At 49.6% G+C, this 21,632-nt stretch overlaps 1 protein-coding gene across 3 annotated transcripts in view; it reads left to right on the top strand.

Annotated features, from left to right (window-relative positions):
- The window catches only part of BCL2L1 (BCL2 like 1), a 54,016-nt gene that overhangs the window by 7,668 nt on the left and 24,716 nt on the right, over positions 1 to 21,632 (top strand). For all 3 annotated transcript variants that reach the window (XM_082226523.1, XM_082226522.1, XM_082226524.1), the window contains exon 2: positions 131 to 801. In XM_082226523.1, coding sequence (XP_082082649.1) covers positions 256 to 801 — 546 coding nt within the window. In that variant the 5' untranslated portion in view covers positions 131 to 255. The remainder of the gene's footprint in view (positions 1 to 130; positions 802 to 21,632) is intronic.

The following is a 21,632-nucleotide window of genomic DNA, read 5'->3' as shown; positions in this document are numbered from 1 at the left end:
TGAATATTTGACTTTTCCTGAGTAGTAAGGGACTGCTGCTACGTGCATGCCAGGAAAACAGAGTGGAAGCCTGGTCCTTTTAACAGTTTCGTCTCCTTCTTTCTCTCCTTCTGCTCTTTCTCCCTTGAAGCTCTCTTGCTTGGCATTCTTCTGGTTGCCAGAAAGATGGAAAGGAGCAGCATCCTCGCTCGGTAAACGTGCTGGTTGGCTAGCATTCTGGACCATGGACTTACTGAGACACCTTCAGGTGTGAAGATGTCACGCAATAACAGGGCACTCGTGGTAGACTTTGTTTCCTACAAGCTGTCAGAGAGGGGCCACAGCTGGGATGAGCTGGAGGAGGACAGCGAGAACAGGACTGAGTTGAGAGACGAGATGGACAGCGTCCCCAATGGGAGTCCGTCTTGGCATCAAAGTACTAGCCCGGTCGTAAATGGGGCTACTGGACATCCGAGCATCCTCAGTGATCTTGAAGACAGCCCGAGGTTGGACGTGAGGCAGACGCTAAGAGAGGCAGGCGATGAGTTTGAACTGAGGTACCGGAGAGCTTTCAGTGACCTCACATCCCAGCTCCACATCACCCCTGGCACAGCATACCAGAGCTTTGAGCAGGTGGTGAATGAACTTTTCCGGGACGGGGTGAACTGGGGGAGGATTGTGGCATTTTTCTCCTTCGGAGGGGCCCTGTGCGTGGAGAGCGTTGACAAGGAGATGCGAGTGCTGGTGGGACGGATTGTCAGCTGGATGACCACTTACCTGACGGACCACCTGGACCCGTGGATCCAAGAAAATGGCGGCTGGGTAAGCAGTTGGCAAAGGGTGGTGGTGGTGGTGGTGGGAAGGGCACCTTCGTAGTTTTGAGTATGAAACAGGCCAGTTTATATTTCTAGCAGCATCAGAGCCAGAACTTGAGGATGCTGATGGGCTGGAGCTAATCGAAGCTGTAGTCCAAAACATGTGGAGGGCACCAGTAGAGGAAAGGTGCCAAGTGTCTTCTCCGGCAAGGTGCCAATACAACATTGGATAACCAGATGCTGGAAATGGCCACCAAGGGCTGAAATATTGTATCTTTGTTCCATGCTATTTCACACTTCCTGATGGATATTAGGTTTCCTGTTCTTTCTCTCCTGCAATGCCAAGTATGTAGACACACATGGTACCAAGGGCTCTTTCCTCAGCTGTGTAGTTGGATAGGTACTAGCCGCTGTCTTTCCTTTTCTCGTTCAGGCTGGCTTGGTTCAGGTCACCCACAGGGCTGCCTCTGAATCCCGTTGTTCACTAGAGCATTTCATAGCCCACTAATCAAAGCCTCAAAGGTACTTTCCATTTCTTTTCTAGTTTATTATCCCCTTATTATATATCTATTTATATCCCACCTGTACCCTGACAGGGGCTAAAGGCTGCTTTCAGATGAAATGTACCACCCTGGGTCTTCTTCATCTTTAGGGGTCAAAGATAATCTTTGGAACCTGGGGTAAGTCTTGAGGTTAAGGAAGAGGTTGGTTGACATTTTGCCTACCCTGCTGTCTGGCGTGATTGAGGTGCATTTCCAGGCCACAGGTACCCAGTGAAGGGGTGATGAGACAACTGCTGGTCATAACTAGACTCAAACCTGTATTTTTCCTCTTCCCTTAACCCCAACTGTGGATAAATAGACTGTTTGTGTTGCCACACATAATCACCTTCCCAGGGAGTGCAGTTTGGTGCATGGCCAATGTGCTTGCCCCAAGCATGAATGTTCTATGGAAAAGGTTAGGTCATGGGATTTGCCAGCAGCTAGTGTGGCTCTGGGTGTGGCCTTGCATAAGTGTCTAGCAACTCCCTAGTGTTTTTCCTTTGCTTGACAGGAAGACCCTGTACAGTGATTGTGACACCCAGAATGTGCATTTGGTAGAGAGACATGGGTTAACTGCTGAAAATCAGTGCTGGCATAGGGAGCTCTCATACCACCCAGAAGCTTGTGCTTTGTTGGAACACTCAAAACAAATTCCTGACATTCATCACGGGTGGAAAATTAGTTTTATCTTTCCTTGTAAACAGGCCAGCCTTATTTCCTAAGGTAAAGGTAAAGGGACCCCTGACCATTAGGTCCAGTCGTTGCCGACTCTGGGGTTGCGGCACTCATCGCGCTTTATTGACCGAGGGAGCTGGCGTACAGCTTCTGGGTCATATTCCCTAGTTCCCCCCAAAAGTTTTACTAGCCAGGCTGCCTCCATGTACCTGTACAGAGTAGGGCAGTCTGAACAATGGGCCTAGCCCTAGCAATTAGTGACCAAGTTGGAGCCTGGGCATATGGGCAAGTGGCTAATAGCAAGGCTGCTTTTAACTCCAGGGCAGTTGCATTATGTTAAAGTAGGGGTGGGTCACTGGAGGCTCAGTCAGACTCCCCATCTGGACCCCTTGCATACCCTCCCCCAGCCCTCTTTATTTGTGTCTCATCTGCTAAGGACACTTTAATGCCCTCTTCCCCTCGGAGAGTGATCAGCAGCAGACGCGTTGGCAGAATCCTCCAGTGACGTCTCTCAGCTGCTCACTCCCAGTAGCTGCGATGCAGAATAACGGGAGACCCTTGACCCAGTCTCCGCGGCTGCTCACACCAAGGGGGCCATTGAGCCCTTTCCCTGCATCTGGCAGTGTTGCTGGCTCAGTTGAAAATACATCCTTGTTAAAAATCAGCTGCTGGCTGTTTCACTCAAGGTCCCACCTGCTGAATTGTCTACATCCTTGGGTTTGAACCTAAACAAAGCTCCTGGTGGGTTAATGCGCACTTCTTGGGAATTTACTTTTAAGTACCACTCAAGGCTGTGTGTGGCAGCTCTCAGCTACCCAGATGTAAATGCAGCAAGCAAGGGATAAAACCTAATGGGCGCGTGGAGTGAAGTCCAGTATTGGATGCAGGCTGGATAGAGTGAGTGTTGAGAAAACTGAGAGAGAGCTAGAGAGAGCATGGGGAGGGGGTATTACTCAGGAATGCTGGGAATGCAGTCGTCCTGGGGGCACAACCTAGGGTGTGTCTGCCCAAACTGACCCGACTGGTTCCTCTTCCTCTTAAGGCCATCTTGGTGGCTCGCCCCATCTCTTGTTCTCTTCTCTCCTCTTCTCCTGGTTCCCTCCAGCTCCCGAGATTAGTCCTTGGTCCAATGGAGATTTCCATATCCCTGTCGCTCTGGTGACGATTGGGCTGTATCCTGGAGACCGAGGCGATAATGTAATCTGATTTTGTAAACGAACTCCCCGGAGGGATTTAGATTAAATCGCTGATGGAAAGTCACTGGCCCTGGCTTGCTGGGAGGCTGAGATCCCCCTTCCCCTCCCCCCCAACTCAGCTAATACCGCCTGCTGGGAGTCTTCCCTTTTTTATGTCTAAGGACAAATGCATTGTTTGGGCAAATATTTGTTCAGCATTTGTGGGAGGGGCAGAATTGCTCTGGGGTGCACACCCACTGGTTCCTGCTGCTCAGATCTCAACATTGTTGTCTCCCTAGGTTCTCCTTCACTATTCTGGTATTGTTACATAGTTCTGCTGGTGGAAATGAATGGTGCAAGGTGGGGAAGTAGATAATGGTGGCCACAGAAAGGTTATGGACCATCATGTCCATGGGGATAACTTTTTCAGTACTGCAGAATAGTTTTCTTTCTTTCTTTCTTTCTTTCTTTCTTTCTTTCTTTCTTTCTTTCTTTCTTTCTTTGATGTTTGTTCCATGCTTCCTCCAAGGAGCTTAAGTTGCGGTATGTGGTCCCCTCCTATTTTATCCTCACAAGCACCCTGTGAGGTAGGTCAAGTTGAGAGAGAGAGAGTCATCCAGTGAGTTACCCAGTTTCTCTCACATACTAACCGCTAAGAAGGTCAGACTCCCATCACATATCATGGAATTACTGAGATCCAGTGGATCATATAATTGCACCTGGATCCAGAACAGACAGCTCTAGTCCCCACCCCTAACATGAACCAACAGGAGATAGCTTTGATGGGAAAGTACTAAATGAAAAGTAAAATAACATGTGTGGTCTTGGGCATGTTGCTCTTTGCCTCTGTTCCTCATCTGTAAAAATGGAATAATATTCATTACCTACCTCGCAGAATTATTGCAAGTGAGGCTGCAGTGACTAGAAGGCATTTGGCAAATTAAGAACTGGTGAATGTTGTGGGCAGAGGGTTGACTTGGAACAGGAAGAGCTGGGTTCAGATCTCTGGAAATGTGGCTGGTGTCTCTCTCTTTTTCTCCCTGATGAGTTTGTTATGAAGTCCATGCGTTATTCTTGGCACTCCTGAAAGGATGCAAATGCACCTATTTCCCAGCATTTTATTCCACTTGCTGTTGCTCTCCAATCTGACCAGGAACCCAAACTCAGGATGGATTACCGTATTTTTCGCCCCATAGGACACACTTTTCCCCCTCCAAAAATGAAGGGGAAGTGTGTGTGCGTCCTATGGGGTGAATGCAGGCTTTCGCTGAAGCCTGGAGAGTGAGAGGGGTCGGTGCACAATGACCCCTCTCACTCTCCAGGCTTCAGGAAGCCATCCGCAGGTCTTGGGGGCCCGCGGGAGTTCCCGCCAGTCTCCCCAGGCTTGCGGATAGCAGCCTGCATCTTGAAGCTGGGGGCGCGCTGAGCAGCGCGCCCCGGGCTTTGGGCAGATATCTGCAAGCCTGGGGAGCCCGGCGGGAGTTCCTGCCAGGCTTCCAAGGCTTGTGGATAGCAGCCTGTTCTGGGGGCTGGGGTCGAGGGAAGCTTGGGCTTCCCCTGCCCCAGCCCCGTGCCTGGGGGGGGGATAATTTTTTTTCTTTATCCCCCCCAAAAAAAACCTAGGTGTGCCCTATGGGGTGAAAAATACGGTATATTGATAGTAGTGGGCTTGGTTGCCAGGAACTCAGTTCACCTGTGCTGGGGAGCAGGTTTGGTCCCCTACTTCATGTTGTCTTAGTATATACCCCTTAATTTTATAAATGGCTGCTTGCCCTAGGAAAAAGTTAAGTCAATAAGACTGTTGAAGGGAGAGCAACGCATCCGTCCCCCCTGGCCCTGAGTGGGCTGGCCTGTGTGATGACTGAGAGCTTCCAGTAAGCAGCCAAGTACACAGTCCTCCAGTCATCACGACAGGCATTTTTCTGGTAGCAATCAGTAGCAATAAGTTGTCATGCTCTAGAGTGACCGAGAAACAGATGGCAAGACTGTGCAGTTCGAAGATTTGAGTCTTAATTTTTGAGGGGTGCATTTGCAGGGGGTTGGCCTAGATGGCCATTGGGGTGCCTTCCAGCTCTACAATTCTGTGATTCTTTCCCTGACAGTGATCTCACAGAAGGGTCAGTAGTGTCTCCGTGCAAATTGCACACAGGTGCGCTTTCCTCACCTGCTCATTTCTTTGCAGTAGACAAGCCCCTTTCCTATCCACAAGCCTCCTGTCTGAATGAGGGGCGTTTTGCTAACAGCAATAGAAGTGGCTGGATTGGCCTTGTGCTAACTTCCTGATGGTGCTTGCAGCCTGGAAAATCTCTGGGCTCGAGAGGTGAGCTCTGTCTCTCCCCCCCCCCTTCACACTGGCCCTGAACAGGCTGCCCTGTTGTAAGCCTTCAGCCAATGTGCACTTCTCTCCCTGCTCTTGCTGTAGCCTTGTTAGCATGGGATTAGCGCTCTCTTGGGGCCTGGGGAGCAGCCTCTGCCTGGCCCTTTCAAACAATGCTGTTGTGGAAAGGGTGTAGCTTGCGAGAAAGACCCACAGAGAGGCTTGCATGTTCTGGCAGGCCTGCCCCTGGCAGGGAGCAGGCTCCGTGTGTTCGTGCGCATTCCCCAGAGTCGCTCAGCATTTTATGTCTTGGAAAGTATCTTTGGAGAGGGCTTGAGGAGCAGCACACTTCAAAGCGGGTGGGACAATGCCTTTATGTGATCAGTCTTCAGGAGATGAAAGTTGCTCTGGAAATTTTGTAGATAAACAGAGGCACATTGGGAGTGGTGTGTGTGTGTAAGGTAGCCAGCAAGGGGTCCCCAGCTCTCTCCTGGTCTTTCTCCCCCCTTGCCTTAGCAGACGTCGCATGCAGCATTTTTGGCCTTCTTAGTAAGGTGAGGGAGGTGGGATCCCTTTGGTGCCCAAGGCTGGATTTTGGTATGTAACAGGAAATGTTCTCTTGTCGTGGATGGGCTGTAGCAGGAGTACATGGGCATTGGAGCTGTAAAGCAAGCTATCTGGCAGGCTCAAAAAGCCTGAGAAGATGGATCAAGCCTAGATCTAGCAACTGGAAAGTGAAGGTGAGGGAACAGTGGTCAGTTCTGGTGTTAACAGTGTGCCCATGGCCACTACCAGTGTGGTGTATGGGTTAGAACAACCTTTGGACCACAGCTCCCAACAGCCTCAGTCAGCAAGACCAATCAGTGGTCAGGAATTTTTAATTTTTTAATTAAATTTCCACACTGCCCTTCATCCGAAGACCACAGGGCGGTTTATGGTATAAAAACACAAAGATACATACCACAATAGCAAATAAAAACATTAACCCCACCCCTGTATCTATAATGGGAGCTGTCATGTGGAGGGCACCAGCTTGAGGAAAGGATGGGTTTAGAGGATTGGACTAGGAATGCAAGACAGATTGGCACCCATGGTCTTGATAGTGCATTTATCATTCAGTGGGTTCCAAACTGGAAAATACCAAGCCACCTCTTGGTCATTATGAAGATGAAATAGGAAGAGAACCATGTTTGCTGCCTTAAGTTGCTTGGAGGAAAGTCAGGATATAAATGTAAAATGCATAATTAAATCTGTGCAGTTAAAACGCAGTCGCCTATTGTAAGCTCAGTCTTCTAAGTCAACTGGTGTGTGGGCAGAGTGTCTTTTTTTTTGGTGCATAGGTGATTTTTCTGTTTCCTTTACATTGGTATGTGGGAAGGTATGCACAAGGTGTGTCTGTGATTTCAGGCACTGTAGCAAGATGAACTCCCAACGTTCACACCTTCTAACCATATTCTGCACAACTCAGACTGTTCTGTCGGGAACGTCCAGTTTGTTTAAAGTTGTCACCAGAACCAATTCATTTTATCCTGGCATGCCGATTTGGGGAGAATCCACATGCCTGCTTGCCTTTATGTCTCTCTTGTCAGCCATGGAGTTGATCTGCTGGCACGGATGTTTGGAGCATGAATGCAACTTGTTTGACGGGGCACACCTGTAGCGTTAAGACTCACCAATTTACATCACAATTTTGCAAGTCAAAGAGCTGACTCATTTGCCAATAAAATGCAGCCACTTCTATTCTGGCACATGGCAACTGCACACATCATGTGCAGCAACGGTCATGCTATGGGTTGAGAAATCACCACTTGGATGTTACTGGGAACGGATCAGCTTGTTAACCCAGGCAGAGATGCTGGCACTCCTGCAAGGTGGTGCCTTGGTGCAGATTCCTGGAGGTGGGTTTTGCATCCTGTCCAGTAGGTTCCCCCTTCTACTTCCTCCTTTCAGGTCTTAGCTAGAAAAGATCCTGGACATTCATTACCTGAGAAGCCAGCAGTTTGTTAGTCTTCGTGGCAGCAAAAGAATCCTAGTTTTACTGTTACCGGTTTCTTCTTTGTTCACCTGATCAGCTCTTTGGGAAGGTTAACTATTTTGTTTCCGCAAAGGCTTGGAAACTGGGACCAGGGGTAGGCACAATGGCTGAGGGCTGACATTGCTGTTGATGTCAGGTCAACCCCTGGACAGTAATAGCATCATCTTACAGCTGACATGTCTGATTTTGCAAGAGCTGATAGTCTCACTAGGAGATGACTTGGAAGCAAACCTCCTATCAATTGCAACCATTCTTAGTGACTGTTTGTCCAAGCTTCTATTAGCCATCTGTGCAAGGTTGTTACTGCTATCTGCTCTGTTCTTGCAAGTCTTCCCTCAGTCCCATGGACCTTTGGTGCTGAGTAGCAGCTCAGAGCTTTGGTCTCTCTGCAAACTCAGAATTGTCCTGATTGATAATCATCATGTGCCTGGACGACAGTGCAGTTTTCATGCAGTGGGTTCCAAATTTAGAACATACCAAGTCACCCCTTGCTATAGCTCTTCTGTAGACTGAGACTGAACCCCAGAATTCTGTGCAATTATTTTCTTTTGCCCCCCATCAGCCTCTTTGGGAAGTCTGAATTTGGTTTCCCAGGAAAACCCATTTGCCGCTGACCGAGACAGTGGGAAGCCTTAGTCGCCAGCCGCAGGTAATTGCAGGCAGAAAGATGGGATTGTTCAGTCTCTGCTCTCTTCCCAGGTTTGGCAGCCACCCAAGTTGATTTCGGAAGTGGGAGGGTTTTCTGTCGAGCTCTTCAGGAAATGCCAATGGAATGACTTCCCCCAACCATTTCCTTTCCCAAATAGCATTCCTGCCTCAGAAAATGTGAAGGATGGAAAAGAACATTTGCAGACCTTAACTTTTCAACCCCTCACTTTGGTTCTTAGCCTTGGTTTGGGGCCCCTGATTTTCCTGGGCTAGGTTGTTGAATTTTTGCACAAATTAATTTATTTTCTGTGTGGACAGAGAGGAGGGTTCGATGAACGAGAATGCATTTAGTTCTGTGAGCCTTGCGAAGGCCTCTCTCTGTCTCTCTCCCTGTGTGTGTTGTCAGTGTGTGTGGGGAAACCACTGCTATTATATTATTTATTAATTTCTGAATTGTTTTCCACATATATGTCCCAAGGCAGTTTACAGACAGTTTACAGCTAAAACATTTTTTTAAAAAAAACAGCACAAGAACAGCATAGATTTAAAGAGCAACACAAAATCAACACCTAAGGCAAAGACCTTTCATCTAGCTGGAAAAACTTGTTGAAACAGAATGTCTTCAGTAGTTTCCGGAAAATACAGATAGTGGGTGCCTATCTTATCTTGACAGGAATACTGATCCATAGAACAAGAGCAGCAGCCACCCTGAAAGGCTTGCTCCATGTCACTGTGGAGTGGGCTTCTGACATTTTGGGGACTTAATAATAATAATAATAATAATAACAACAACAACAACAACAATTTATTATTTATACCCCGCCCATCTGGCTGGGCCTCCCCAGCCACTCTGGGCGGCTTCCATAAAAACCAAAAATACAATAAAATATCACACGTTAAAAACTTCCCTGAACAGGGCTGCCTTAAGATGTCTTCTGAATGTCAGGTAGTTGTTTATCGCTTTGACATCTGCTGGAAGGGCGTTCCACAGGGCGGGCGCCACTACCGAGAAGGCCCTCTGCCTGGTTCCCTGTAGCTTTGCTTCTCGCAATGAGGGAACCGCCAGAAGGCCCTCGGCGCTGGACCTCAGTGTCCAGGCAGAACGATGGGGGTGGAGACGCTCCTTCAGGTATACTGGGCTGAGGCCGTTTAGGGCTTTAAAGGTCAGCACCAACACTTTGAATTGTGCTCGGAAACGTACTGGGAGCCAGTGTAGGTCTTTCAAGACCGGTGTTATATGGTCTCGGCGGCCGCTCCCAGTCACCAGTCTAGCTGCCACTAGACTTTAAGGAGGAAATACGCAGAAGGCAGTGACTAATGGGATAAGGTGGTCTCTCAAGTGTTCAGTGCAGAGTAGAATTGCTGCTGCCAGAGACCCCTGACTAAAGATGGATTTCGGGCCCCATCTTCTGACTGCCCTCGGCAGCCACAGACCCTCTTCATACTGATGATGCTGACCCTCGACCCAGAATCCGGGCCCCTGAACGGGGAGCTGCATCTTGCCGTGGCTGCTGAGACAGGGTGGCTGATGTGTGCAGGCGCCGGGTTTTCATTCAGAGAGCAGGAAGCTCTGTGTGCCTGGCACGCCAGGCTGTGCCTCAGAAAGTGACGTAACCCACCGTTATATAACAGGGATGCGAACATGCTCTGTGAGCCCCGGGGGCACACGGTGGGGGTGGGAGGCAGCCGATTCACTCTTTTCCCTCTCCTTTTTTCTTCTCCACTCCATTGCCCTAAATTATTGAGTAAAATCTGGAAAGCTGCTAGAGCAGAACCTTTTCTCTAACACGCTGAGATCACTGCTCTGGAGTTTTTACATGGGGGTGGGCAAATTTGGTTAAAAATCTTAGCGAACACGCAGGAGAACTGTGTAATGTGAGCGTGCTGCTCCTGAGATTGCTGCAGCAGCAGGAAGCAGAAGGTTACCTCGCATCCATAGGGCCTTGCTAGACTTGGGAGTGGAGAGCCTTTCTGTGTGTGGCTCTGAGCTTTCCACAGCTGAAGAGAACCTCATAGGTGTGGCTCAAGGGTGGATTCCAACATTTCTATAGTAGCCATTGGCCAAAATTGGTTAAGTGATTTCGGATCCTGACAAACAGTTTGGGGAAGGCCGTAGCACAGTGGTGGAGTATCTGTTCTGCATGGAGGAGGTCACCGGTTCAATCCACAGCATCTTGTGGCCAGATTCCTACATTGCAGGGGGTTGGACTAGATGACCCTCAGGGTACCTTCCAACTCTACAATTCTGTTCTATGGTTTTTCAGCAACCCTAGAGAGCAGCTGCCAGCCAGTGAAGACACACCTGAGTTTGATGGACTAGTGGCCTCACTCTTTTTAAGGCAGCTCCCAGTGTTTTGCTTCTCTTCATATCCTGAGTCAAGCCATTGACCACTCTTGCCCAGTAGTGTCCAGTCTCACTTCCAGCTGCTCTTCAGGTCCTTTTAGAAGGGGTTTCTCCCAGCCCTGCTATCCCCAAGATCCTTCTTAACTGAAGGGACTGAGCTTGGGACCCTCTAAGTCATGCAAAGTGTATGCTCTGTCACTGAACCATTGCCTCTGCCCCTTTCCCTACTTAACCTGGCTGATCTCTCCCTGCTCTACAGAGAGTAGAGCATTCTAAGCCATCAAGCGTGCAGAGCCACCTTGAACATTGGAAAGCAGGGTAGAAATGCCTCAAATAAATGAGTAAACCATTGCAGCACAGTTCCTAGCTAAGGTCAGTGCCCTTCCTTGCAGAATGGCTACCCTCAGTCCTTTACAATGAATCACCATTGGTCCCGAATAACAGCATTTATAGAGTGCGCTCGAAGCCCTCGGGTTCTTTCTTGTATACCATCCTCTCATAGAATAGGAGGTTGGTGTGCAGCAATATAAATCCCATTTTTAAAAGGCCATTAAAACAGTACAGAATCATCCTTACAGGAACCATGCAAGGCTGGACAAGGCTGCAGAGAGTTCCCAAGCTTTCCAGCAGGCACCAAGTTGGAGACGGCTGGTGTAAGGAAAGCCAAGATGAGCACTGTCCCCATATTATAAACCCGGTGGGGCTGAAACTGAAAAGGAGTGGCTTTCCTACAGCCACTGTAGGAGTTTGCGGCTGATGCGAGATTTGAGCCAGAGATTCCTCAGATCATGTTCCTCACTGCTATTGCAGCTCCTTCCATCAGCTGTCAGAGAAGTCTGAGTCGCTCAGCAGTGTTTTTGACTAGACACGTGTTCACACAAGCAATCCTCATGTTTAAAAGATCCCTATCTCATCTGACTGGCAATAGTCACATGGGTCAGCTGAGGGATGGATGGAACATAAGCTCTGCAGCTCTTTCCATATCGGTTTCCTGCTGGGGTTGGTGTTTAATGCTGTAGGTTGTCTCAGAAGCAAGTCTGGTCTCCTGATGGACCTTTGGTCTTGTACCGCTCACGATGTGCCTGTTTGGTGCAAACTCGCCCCCCCGTCCCTTTCTCAGCCTGCACTCTCTTGCACCTCCCCAGCAATAGTCACCTTCTCCAAAAAAGAGGCAGTGAGTGGGGCTCTTCTTCGCCAGGCAGAACTGCCTTGGGGTTTTGCCCTCTTGGGTGCTTCTTGTTGTTGTGCTGCTTGGGTTTGGAGCAGGGGGCCGGCCGGTGGGATGTGTGTTTGCGTTAAAGTTACACTTTGCCGCACAAGCAAAACAGCTGGGGGGGGGGGAGAAGCGCAAAGGGGATGGCTGCGGGGCAGGGCTGTTAGCTGACAGATGGTTCCAGCTGGGGGTTATAGGGAGCAGGTGTGTGGTTCAGGAGGGAGCACCGAAGTGACTCCTCAACCCCACGAGGCTTGCTGGGTTGCTCGCCCGCGACGCCGCAAAGCTGGCTTGACCCAGTTATTCTGCGGAAAGCGAAGTGCTTTTGTGTGTGTGTGTGTGTGTGTGTGTGTGTGTGTGTTTGTATTTTTAGGCGTTTGACTTATTTTTATCCCCTGCTTTTTATTTTAACTAGACTGAGCAGAAGAGCAGGCTAGGGAAAGGGAGGACAGCCTCCGGGTAGGAACACCCAGCGCCGCTCTTGCGCGCTGCCTGCTCATCCGTGCAGATACACGTGCTTGCTCCCGGGAGCCGGCTCACGTGGACTCTGCCAGCATCATCTCTTAGGATTCCCGTAATGGGGAGCCGGAGCCACTCTCTGCTGCAGCCTCTCCGGAGAAAGGGGTGTGTGTGTGTGTGTGTGTGTGTGTGTGGAAAAGCAGATGAGATGCAGAGGGGAGTTAACCAGGCTGCAGCGCAAGGATCCCTGGAGGTGTGGGGGGTGTTCAGTGCAGTGTTTTTCCCTTCTGAGGCATGCAGGGAATTGCAGGGTGGCTCGGATTCAGTGGCACTTTGCACCCTGTGGACTCAGTGTCAGCTGGCTCTGGCTTTAACCGTTGCAAGCCTGGATCCCTTCTGCAGCAGGCACGGCTTATCGTGGACCACAAGCAAAAGCCAGTTCCTTGTATGTGGCTTTATTTCCATTCTGAATCTGGTCCACCAACAGAGCTCCTTGTCGATAGCAATTTAAACATACAGCGCAGTTCTGAGTATTTAATCTTGCCTTGTCCCTAAAGACAGTTGTCCCTCCAGTTCTTTTGGACTACAGTTCCCAGCAGCCATGGCTGGAACAGCTCTGTGATGCTGGGAGCAACAAAATTGGAGGGCTCCAGGTTGGCAAAGGCTGCCCTAGGAGCTTAATGCTGTGATTGTATGCTCACTTACCTAATAATAATCCTGCTTGAGCACAGCAGGGCTTACTTCTGAGTAAGCACTTTGTGCACATCTGTTATAAACCCAGATCTGTTCATTTTATGGGCCTGGATTAAGCAGGTGTGGTAAGGCACTGAGGCATTTTATCCTGCAGTTTTTAACAGGTTTCCCAGCCCAAACTTGGGATGCAGAGAGTTAAGCTAAGTCTCAGGCCTAGGCTTTAGCAAGCCTCTGTTGGAAGGGTGCTCCCCAGTTTTTTGGGCAGGTGGAGCAGTCATTAAGACATCCTCTCTAGACTTGTTATCTCTCTTGGTTGACCTAGTAGATTGTGATGGAGAATATATTAAGGAACAGCCAAGATATCCGTGAGCCACACATAGCAGAGAAATCACACACACAGCCTTGTATGTGCTTTAGGAGGGGAAGCCCCTCTTCTTCCCAACCAGTGTTCTGTGGGCTGAGGATGACTTCATGGGCTGAATCACACTGGAAGTGATGGCTTCATGTGGCATTAACAGGAACTGAGAGTGAGGTCTGAACTCCGATCACTCTCAGAGGTCCAGTTAAATCACATGGTTGCCCAGAAGTGCTTGGGACAAGTTCTTCTGCAATGAAAAAGAGCCCTTTCAGAGGGCTGTATAGGGGTGGGATGATCTCACAAAGCCCCATTTCCATTGACCTTCTTAGGGCAGCTTCTTGGTTTCCTCATCCACTTTAGGGAAGGGTTGTAGGTGTTCTTTTTTCTCCAGCCCAAGGGCCACATTTCCTTTGCAACTTTCCGAGGACTAAATGCCAAAGGTGAGCACAGCAACAGATGTGGCTCTTAACCTCTGTACAGTAGGATACAATCCTGTCACACCAAGCCAGAGGTTTCTCTCTGTTCTGCCCACATACACAGATATCTCTGCTTCCCATCCAACATGTGGCACTGTGGTCTAAACCACCGAGCTTCTTGGGATTGACTATCAGAAGGTTGGCGGTTCAAATCCGCACGACGGTGGTGAGCTCCTGTTGCTCTGTTCCAGCTTCTGCCAACTTAGCAGTTCGAAAGCACACCAGTGCAAGTGGATAAATAGGTGCCACTGCGGTGGGAAGGTAAATGGTGTTTCCGTGTGCTCTGGCTTCCGTCATGGTGTTTATTGTGCCAGAAGCGGTTTAATCTAAGGTTACCAGATTTTTTTCAATGAATCTGGGGACAGTTTTCAACTTCCTACTAAATAGATGGATTTTGTCAGGGGACTAATTTGTAAATCTGGGGACTGTCCCAGGGAAACGGGAGTGTCTGGTAACCTTAGTGTAATCATGCTGGCCACATGACCTTGGGAAGCTGTCTGTGGACAAACGTCAGCTCCCTCGGCCTGAAGCAAGATGAGTGCCACACCCCATAGTCGCCTTTGACTGGACTTAATTGTCCAGGGGTCCTTCACCTTGCTCTCCATCCAAGCAAGGAAAGAGGCAACCGTGTAATTGAAGGGGTGTGGCCTAGGGAGAGTCCTGAGGACCAAAGAGAAGCCTGGTGGGCTGCATTTGACCCCTAGGGCTAGGGTTCCCCACCCCTGCCCTAGAGATTCAACAACCAGGAGACATAAGAGCTGGAGTCGGGGAGGGGGGGGAGGCAAGATCCCGCACACCTCTCCCTCTCAAGATTCCCAAGGCCAAAAGCTCTTTCTGAGCCCAATGTGCTCAGCACTGGCCCTCCTCTCAGCTTCTCTAGGTTAAGGCCTTCATCTGCCCTAGGCATTCTGGGCTCAGCTTCCAGACCCAGACAAGGCAGCATTTTGCTCTGAATTATAGAGAAGAGAGTGTTTGCCATCTGCTTGTGAACCTTACCTCCAGCCTTGAAGCAGCTGGTCTGGGCAGGCAAGGGAGCTCAGCAGTGCTTGCATTGTGCTCAGATAGCCCAGCTCCTGGTCTGATCCCAGAACTCTATAAGACATTTTCCAGATCTTTGAGATCTTTGTCTTCCTGGTGATCTAAGTCTCCTAAATGTGGAAAAGTTGCACCCACGTCTTGCTCAGAACAAAAGAAGCTTCTCTTGTGCTTGGAAATTAAATGTAGGAGCTGCCTACCCTGATCAGTCTCTTCCTCCTCCTCTGGGGAAGCAAAGCAGCCTGCGGAAAAAGGACTCCTGTTCAAAGGCACCTCTACAAGGTTCCCAGAGCCCAGGCGGTGCAAGCTGCCAAGGGTTGCTGTTGAAATGCAAGTATCGGATTTCTAGGAATGACACTGTACTTGACATTGAGGAAAATAAAATTCACTGCCCCAGCAGTCCAGATTCTGCGCCAAGACATGATGAATTCTCCAACCCATCTAAACTGTGGAGATTGACCAAATGGGTGAAATGTCCCCTATTGTGCATAAGGTTTTGTGGTGTGCTTATTTGTGGGTAGTGGCAGGAACACTGAAGCCTTGCCCCCCCCAACCCCTTGAGTAACGTATTCAGCCACTGCACCCTCGTGCATCTGCTTCTGAGATTTCCTCTGACATTGCCCCACCCCTGTGTACCTTGAACCCAGTACCTTCTGTAGGCAGAGCAAAAGCTCCATCCCTGAACTGCAGCTGCCCTGGCCGTGCGAGTGAGTGAGTGAGCAAGGGGAGCTTGGCAGAGCCAGAGCTGAGATGCCAGTCATTTTGCTCATGCTCCTTTTCGGCTTCCGTGTGCCCACATGCTCGCTTTCCCAAGGAGCTGCACTCACATGGTATCTTGCAGCGCCAAAGGAGAAGAAAATGGCTGGGGGAGGAGGATTCTGCTTGATTTCCCTACACCCTTCCCACGGCCAGATGGTGTGTCGCTGGGATGCCCAACTTAACAAGTCCTGGTTCCAACATGGCAGCTGTGAGCATCCTGCTGACAAGTTGCAGTGGGCCCACATTGTGGAAATGGGCATGTTCACCATCTGTAAAAGCTTAATATTGGTTGAGGGCTGTCACGTGGAAGATGGAGCAAGCTTGTTTTCTCCTGTTCTGGAGGGTAGGACTTGAAGCAATGGCTTCAGGTTACAAGAAAGGAGATTCCAACCAAGCTGTTCAACAGTGGAGGTTGTGGACCGACCTTCCTTGGAGATTTTCAAGCAGAGGTTGGATGGCCATCTGTTATGAATGCTTTAGTTGAGATTCCTGCATTGCAGGGGGTTAGGCTAAATGACTTTTGGGGGTCCCTCCCAACTCTACAATTCTATGGTTCTTTGATTTACAGATCTCTCTCTTTCTCTCTTGTGTCCTTGCAACATGGGCCACCTAGTCTCCAGCCTTTTCAAATCCAAGACTTATCAGTAAGCCCATCCTGCAAGATAGAATCCACTTGTACCTTTTCCCCCCGCGGGGAAAGGGTGGTAGATCAGTGGCAGACCGTTTGTTTCACATGCAGAAGGTCCCTGGTTCACTCCTCAGCATCCCAGATAGGGCTGGGAATGTCACCCCTCTGGAACCTTGGAGAGTGTAGTGTAGACCAGGTATGGCCAAACTTGGCCCTCCAGCTGTTTGGGGACTACAACTCCCATCACCCCTAGATAACAGGACCAGTGGTCAGGGATGATGGGAATTGTAGTTCCAAAACTGCTGGAGGGCCACGTTTGGCCATGCCTGGTGTAGACAGTCCTGAGCTGGGTGACCAATAGCTGGACTCACTGTAAGGCAGCCTGTCTTCTTGTCTGCCTCACCTCCTGTCACTTTTAAACACAAAAGAAAATGGTGTTGGTAGTGCGCTGGTTCTGCTGTATATCCTATAATGGCAGAATCCATGGCAGGTACCCGTTCATGCTTTTCTTGGAAACTTCAAAGAAGTGACTTTCTTGGCAATCCAAAGAATCCTAAAGTTAGGAAGTTCTTCCTTTGCTGTAAACAAAGCCTGTAATTTCTTGTCCTATCCTCAGCCCACAGGATAGGCTGCTATCTCCCGGCCCCCTCTCCTCTTTTGCATTGGAAACTGCCAGCTCTGCTCCTCACCACCCTTTGTGATCTCCTTTGGGGAACCTTGAACACGGAATTGGACTTTGAGATGTGGGTTCAAGTACAACCTCCTGCCATGGGCTGATTTGTGGGTTTTGTCAAACTGCCGCCTCTTGGCTTTGGTCTCCCAGAGAGTCAGGTAGAAGGAGCAGCAAGCAACCTTGCAGGGCTCTTGGTTTTTTGAGTTGCTACAACAGAAAGGCTGTTAAGCACTCTGCTCACTTTTTTTTTTGTTAAAGGATCCAGACATTAGAAATAATAAGAGGCTTAAGGTGTCTCTGCCTACACAAGGGGAGGTTCTGTGCTTTGCATGTCACCCTGTCACATGCAGGTAGGCATTATGGAATAATGTGCCTCTCCCTTTTGTGCTTGTCGCGGGTGAGGGAGAGGGGAGGGCTCAGACGCCATATGTCCATAAAAGGGGCGGGGGGGGGGGCAAGAAGGGGCAAAGCAAATGTTTTCCAAAGGGCATTAACTGGAATGATAAATGGTAACACCACCCCATCCCCAGCAGGTGCTAATCTCCAGCTCGACCTACATGTTCAGCCTTTGTGTCGAAGCCTCTCTCTCCCTCGCCATCCCACCCCCACACTCACCTACCAGTGTGTCTGCATTGTCATAGCACCCAGAATATCCTCTGCTAGTTGGGTGCAGTTGTTGTGCAGCTCACTGACAATCAATCTCCCCAAACTGCATTTTTCTTACTTAGCGGTATTGGCAGTTATACCTGGGCATATTGCTCTGTGGACGGACAGCGGCTTGATTCCATGTTTTTATTATTTATTATGCGCAAACAGCTGATATCATGAACATTCACATCAGCAAAGTAAGGGCATACCAAGGACAGCTCCATTTTTGAAAACTGCGCCACCCTTTCAACTTGCTTTCTGAATACTGCCAACTTCCTTTGGGAGACGGTTTTATAAAAACAGGGCCACCACAGGAAAGGTCCTACTTGCAGTTGGAAGCTGGAGCAGGGCCTCTCCAGTCAGTTCTATATCACAATAGCCTTCCTAGCAGGTACCAGTAAAAAATTTTTATTGAAATATCCAAGAAATGAGTTTATAACCTTAGAAATGTGACATTTTGAGGCACATGGGCACTTTTAGTGTATTGTGTGTAATGATTAATCTATCACCTTCTGGACGTAGATGAAATAGGGAGCAAACTGGAAGCCGATGAATCCTAGAAATATAGGGTTAGAAGGGACTCCCGGGGTCATCTAGTCCAACCCTCTGCAATGCAGGGATCTCAGCTAAAGCATCCATGACAGATGGCCGTCCAACCTCTGCTTAAAACCTCCAAGGAAGGAGAGTCTGCTACCTCCTGAGGGAGACCCTTCCACTGTCAAACAGCTCTTACACAGAAAGTTCTTCCTGATGTTTAGCTGGAATCTGCTTTCTTGTGACTTGAATCTGTTGGTTCGGGTCCTGCCCTGCCTTCGCATGCAAAGTGTACCCCTTGCTTCAGATGCTTGTGTGATCTTCACACCTAGAGTGTGATTCCTTGTCTTTGCCTACACAAACCAGACATTTTGGCACATCTGAAGTGGCTTCTGAGCAACCTGAATGCGCTGTCTCAGGAAACCAGTTTGACAGGGAGCCTGCTCTGTGCTGGCAGCCCTTTTGTGTCTGGTGTGAGGAGGCACGAGAGGAGTAGCTGTGGCTCCCCCAAATTCCTTCTGGGTGCCTTAGAACAGGCATCCCCAATGTGCGGCCCTCCAGATGTTTTGGCCTACAACTCCCATGACCCCTGGCTAACAGGACCAGTGGTCAGGGATGGTGGGAATTGTAGTCCAAAACATCTGGAGGGCCGAAGGTTGGGGATGCCTGCCTTAGAACACCCACAGTGGTGTGGAGCCCTAACCCCAAATGGTGAAGGTTGAACGTTGCCGCCTGGAGCCAAGCTGCTTGCTGGCTTGCACAGGGGGTGGTAGGAAAAGAAAAGGGGGAGGGGGTAGCTTTTAGTGTTTTAACCCTTTGTAGTTTTGCATCTCTTTCAGCTTAATTGCCACCACTCAGGGTTTGTTTGCTCTGTGGGTTGCTGAGCCCAGAATTCCCTCTTTTGTCATTGAAATGCACCAGCTGCTCTCATGTAGGTCAGTCATTTGCATAACAGTTTAAACGGAGTCCCAGAAGCATTCGCACCTGCAGGGCTGTCTCACTGGGGTGTCTCCCCTTTAATCCTGCTTCTGTTGTATATATGTGAAGGGGGGGGGAGGAAATCATTGCAAGGAGCTGAGTTGAGGAGCCTGTTGAGGTGTGGTAGTCCTTGAATTTTCCCCATTATGATATGGGGCGGGCAGCCAGGGTGGGAGAGAAAAAGAGGATTATAGGCTGGAAGGATGTAATGGTAGACATACATAGCACTTTTTTCCTGGCTTTCCCCGAAGTACTTTGTTGCAGTGTTCCTTGCAGCAGCCTTATAAGGTTGGCCATCCTGTCATTGCAGGTGGTGGCGCCTGGAGCCAAGAGATGGGGGCTCCCCAAAAATTTGTACCTGACATAATATTTGAAATGGTGATATCCCAGCTTGTTCTCGTAACTGCCGCATTAAAAGGCGTTTGCAGCTGTAGATAATTGGTAGGTGTTGGCCCTTGGCTTTGGGCGAGGGGTGGAGTGGGACCATTTGGAAGAGGCAAGGGAAACCCTCTCTCTCAAGACACTTTCACGAGAATATAGCTGTGGGCCCTGAGAATACCTAGTCTTTTGGCGTTCCAGGAAGCGCTCTGTTGTCTTTTCTTTCTTTCACCCAGCAGGCTTGTCCCAAAGCAGAGTTGGCTGCCCCCTGGGGCTGCCCTTGTTGCCAGGATTTTGCCTTGGCAGGGTTTCCGATTCCACGCCTAGCTGGTAAGCTCTTTGTTAACAAAGGCACATTGGTTCACATTTGAAGGATAATGAGGAGGGCGGGGAATGATTTCAGCTTCCATGTGGTTATTCCAGGGCCTGCTGGAAGTATGGAGGGAGCCTGGTGGGCAGCCAAGACCATCCCAGCCAAATCTCTGTCCAAGGGGGCAAGGCCCTTTGATCTTCAGGGCAGTTGTGGGTCAAGCCCCTTGCATGGAGGCCCACGCCGTGGTACATCAAACCTTTTGTGACAGATTCAACAAGGCGTGGGCCATGCCGCCAGGTGCAAAATCTTTGGAAGAATTTGGCCCCTGTCCAATTGCACACCTTTTCCTTTGGGCAGGAATGTGCTGAAACAAACAGCATTGACTGGCAGATTGTACGTTTGCCAGAGCAGGTGAGGCTTTGGAAGGTCTTCTCATGGCTGGTTGGATGGGCACCAGAATGCCTCCCGCAGCTGTGGTCGGAGACCAAGGGACACTGAAAAGGAGCCACCCTCAGAAGGATGGGATACCAATTTAATCAAAACACATAGTGACAACAGTTGTTAGTGTTTATGAGAGACAGGAAGAGAGTTATAAACATTTCCCTAAACCGTGAATGGTTCAGGGGGTCTTTTGATCGTCACATTTTTCTCTCTTTTGAGCACACTGTTGCAGAGCAGCAAAGAGCCTTCCTGCATTTGCAAGCGCTCAGTTGCTTTGGAGTTGCCTGTCATTTGCTGGGTCTTTGAGGAGGGGGGCTGCAGAAAGTCCCCAAGCTTCCTGTGTGTGCTGCTGCTTTGCTTCTGCAAGCTGTCTGAGTCGGAAGCAGGGGTGTCGTCTGTGTTGACACGCTGAGGCGTGGTGCTCGGACCAGCCTGTTTTCCCTCCTCGGCAGAGAATGTTCTGTGTGAAAGGCCTTTGGCGTTTGCCTTTGGACTCTGTCCCATCCTCTCCTGCAGCTTGAACTCCATTGATCCGCGAACCTCCCCGATTGCTCTGAACTGCGGGCACTTCCTTCACTGCGGGAAGGGCTCTTGTTCCTGAGCTACACACCTGCTCCATGCTACCTGACGCCCACCCACCTTGCTGACCGAGCCGCATGCACACATCCAACGCACACCTTGCAATGCAACACATTGCTCCATGCTCTGTTCTGCACACTCAACTCACATGCCCAGAGACAGAGAGGCAGGTACCTGCTCCTCCTTGCACTTGTCCTTTTGGTGCCAGTTCCCTGAAATGAGGATTTTCCACTGCATTGTTGGCCTCAAAGTATATCTTTTTTTAAAAGCAATTTGTCCTATCCCACAATAAGTATATGAAGAATTTCAGAAGAGCGCTCCTAGATCAGGCCCAGGATCCTGCCTCCCACATTTTATAAATCTGTGATTGCAAGTTAATTATTGCTGAAAGTGGTTGGGATTTGAACTCATGTCTTCTGTATCTGGTGCCAACTCTCCATCCTCTGGACCTCACAGCAGCACAGATGTGGTTTACACAACTTCTTCCCATCTTTTCAACCTGGGCTCTTGGAGGAGAAAGTTGAGGATTGTGATGAGCAGCAGGATGTGGAGGAGGAAGGTGCTGCTTTGTGTTTTGTACCAACTTTGCCCTCTCTTTCATCTGCTTAGCCGTTTTTATTATGACACTTTCACCCCACCCTTTCTCCACAAAGCTTGGGCAGCGTCCCACTCTTACTAAGGGTCTCGGCACTGTGCACTCCAGTTGCAAGGCCGTCTTGAGATTGGCACGCCTCCACTCTGTGGAGCTCAGGTAGGCCGGCAACTGAAAGACTCCTTGGAGCACTCGGCTGCGCCAGAATCCATGTGGCTCTCTGCCACGGAGTGAAAAGCCCAGTCATGTGAGCCCACTTAGAATTGCAGCCTGTTGCAGGACATCCTGTCCCTTGGCAAGTGAGTGTGCAAACTGACATGTTGGTTAGTCACCCTCTGTGTAGCA

This window comes from Podarcis vaucheri (genome assembly GCF_965113315.1).
Source record: "Podarcis vaucheri genome assembly, chromosome: 6".
NCBI lineage: Eukaryota > Metazoa > Chordata > Lepidosauria > Squamata > Lacertidae > Podarcis > Podarcis vaucheri.
The sequence above is the reverse complement of the archived record's forward strand: the minus strand, read 5'-3'. Positions and strand labels throughout refer to the sequence as shown.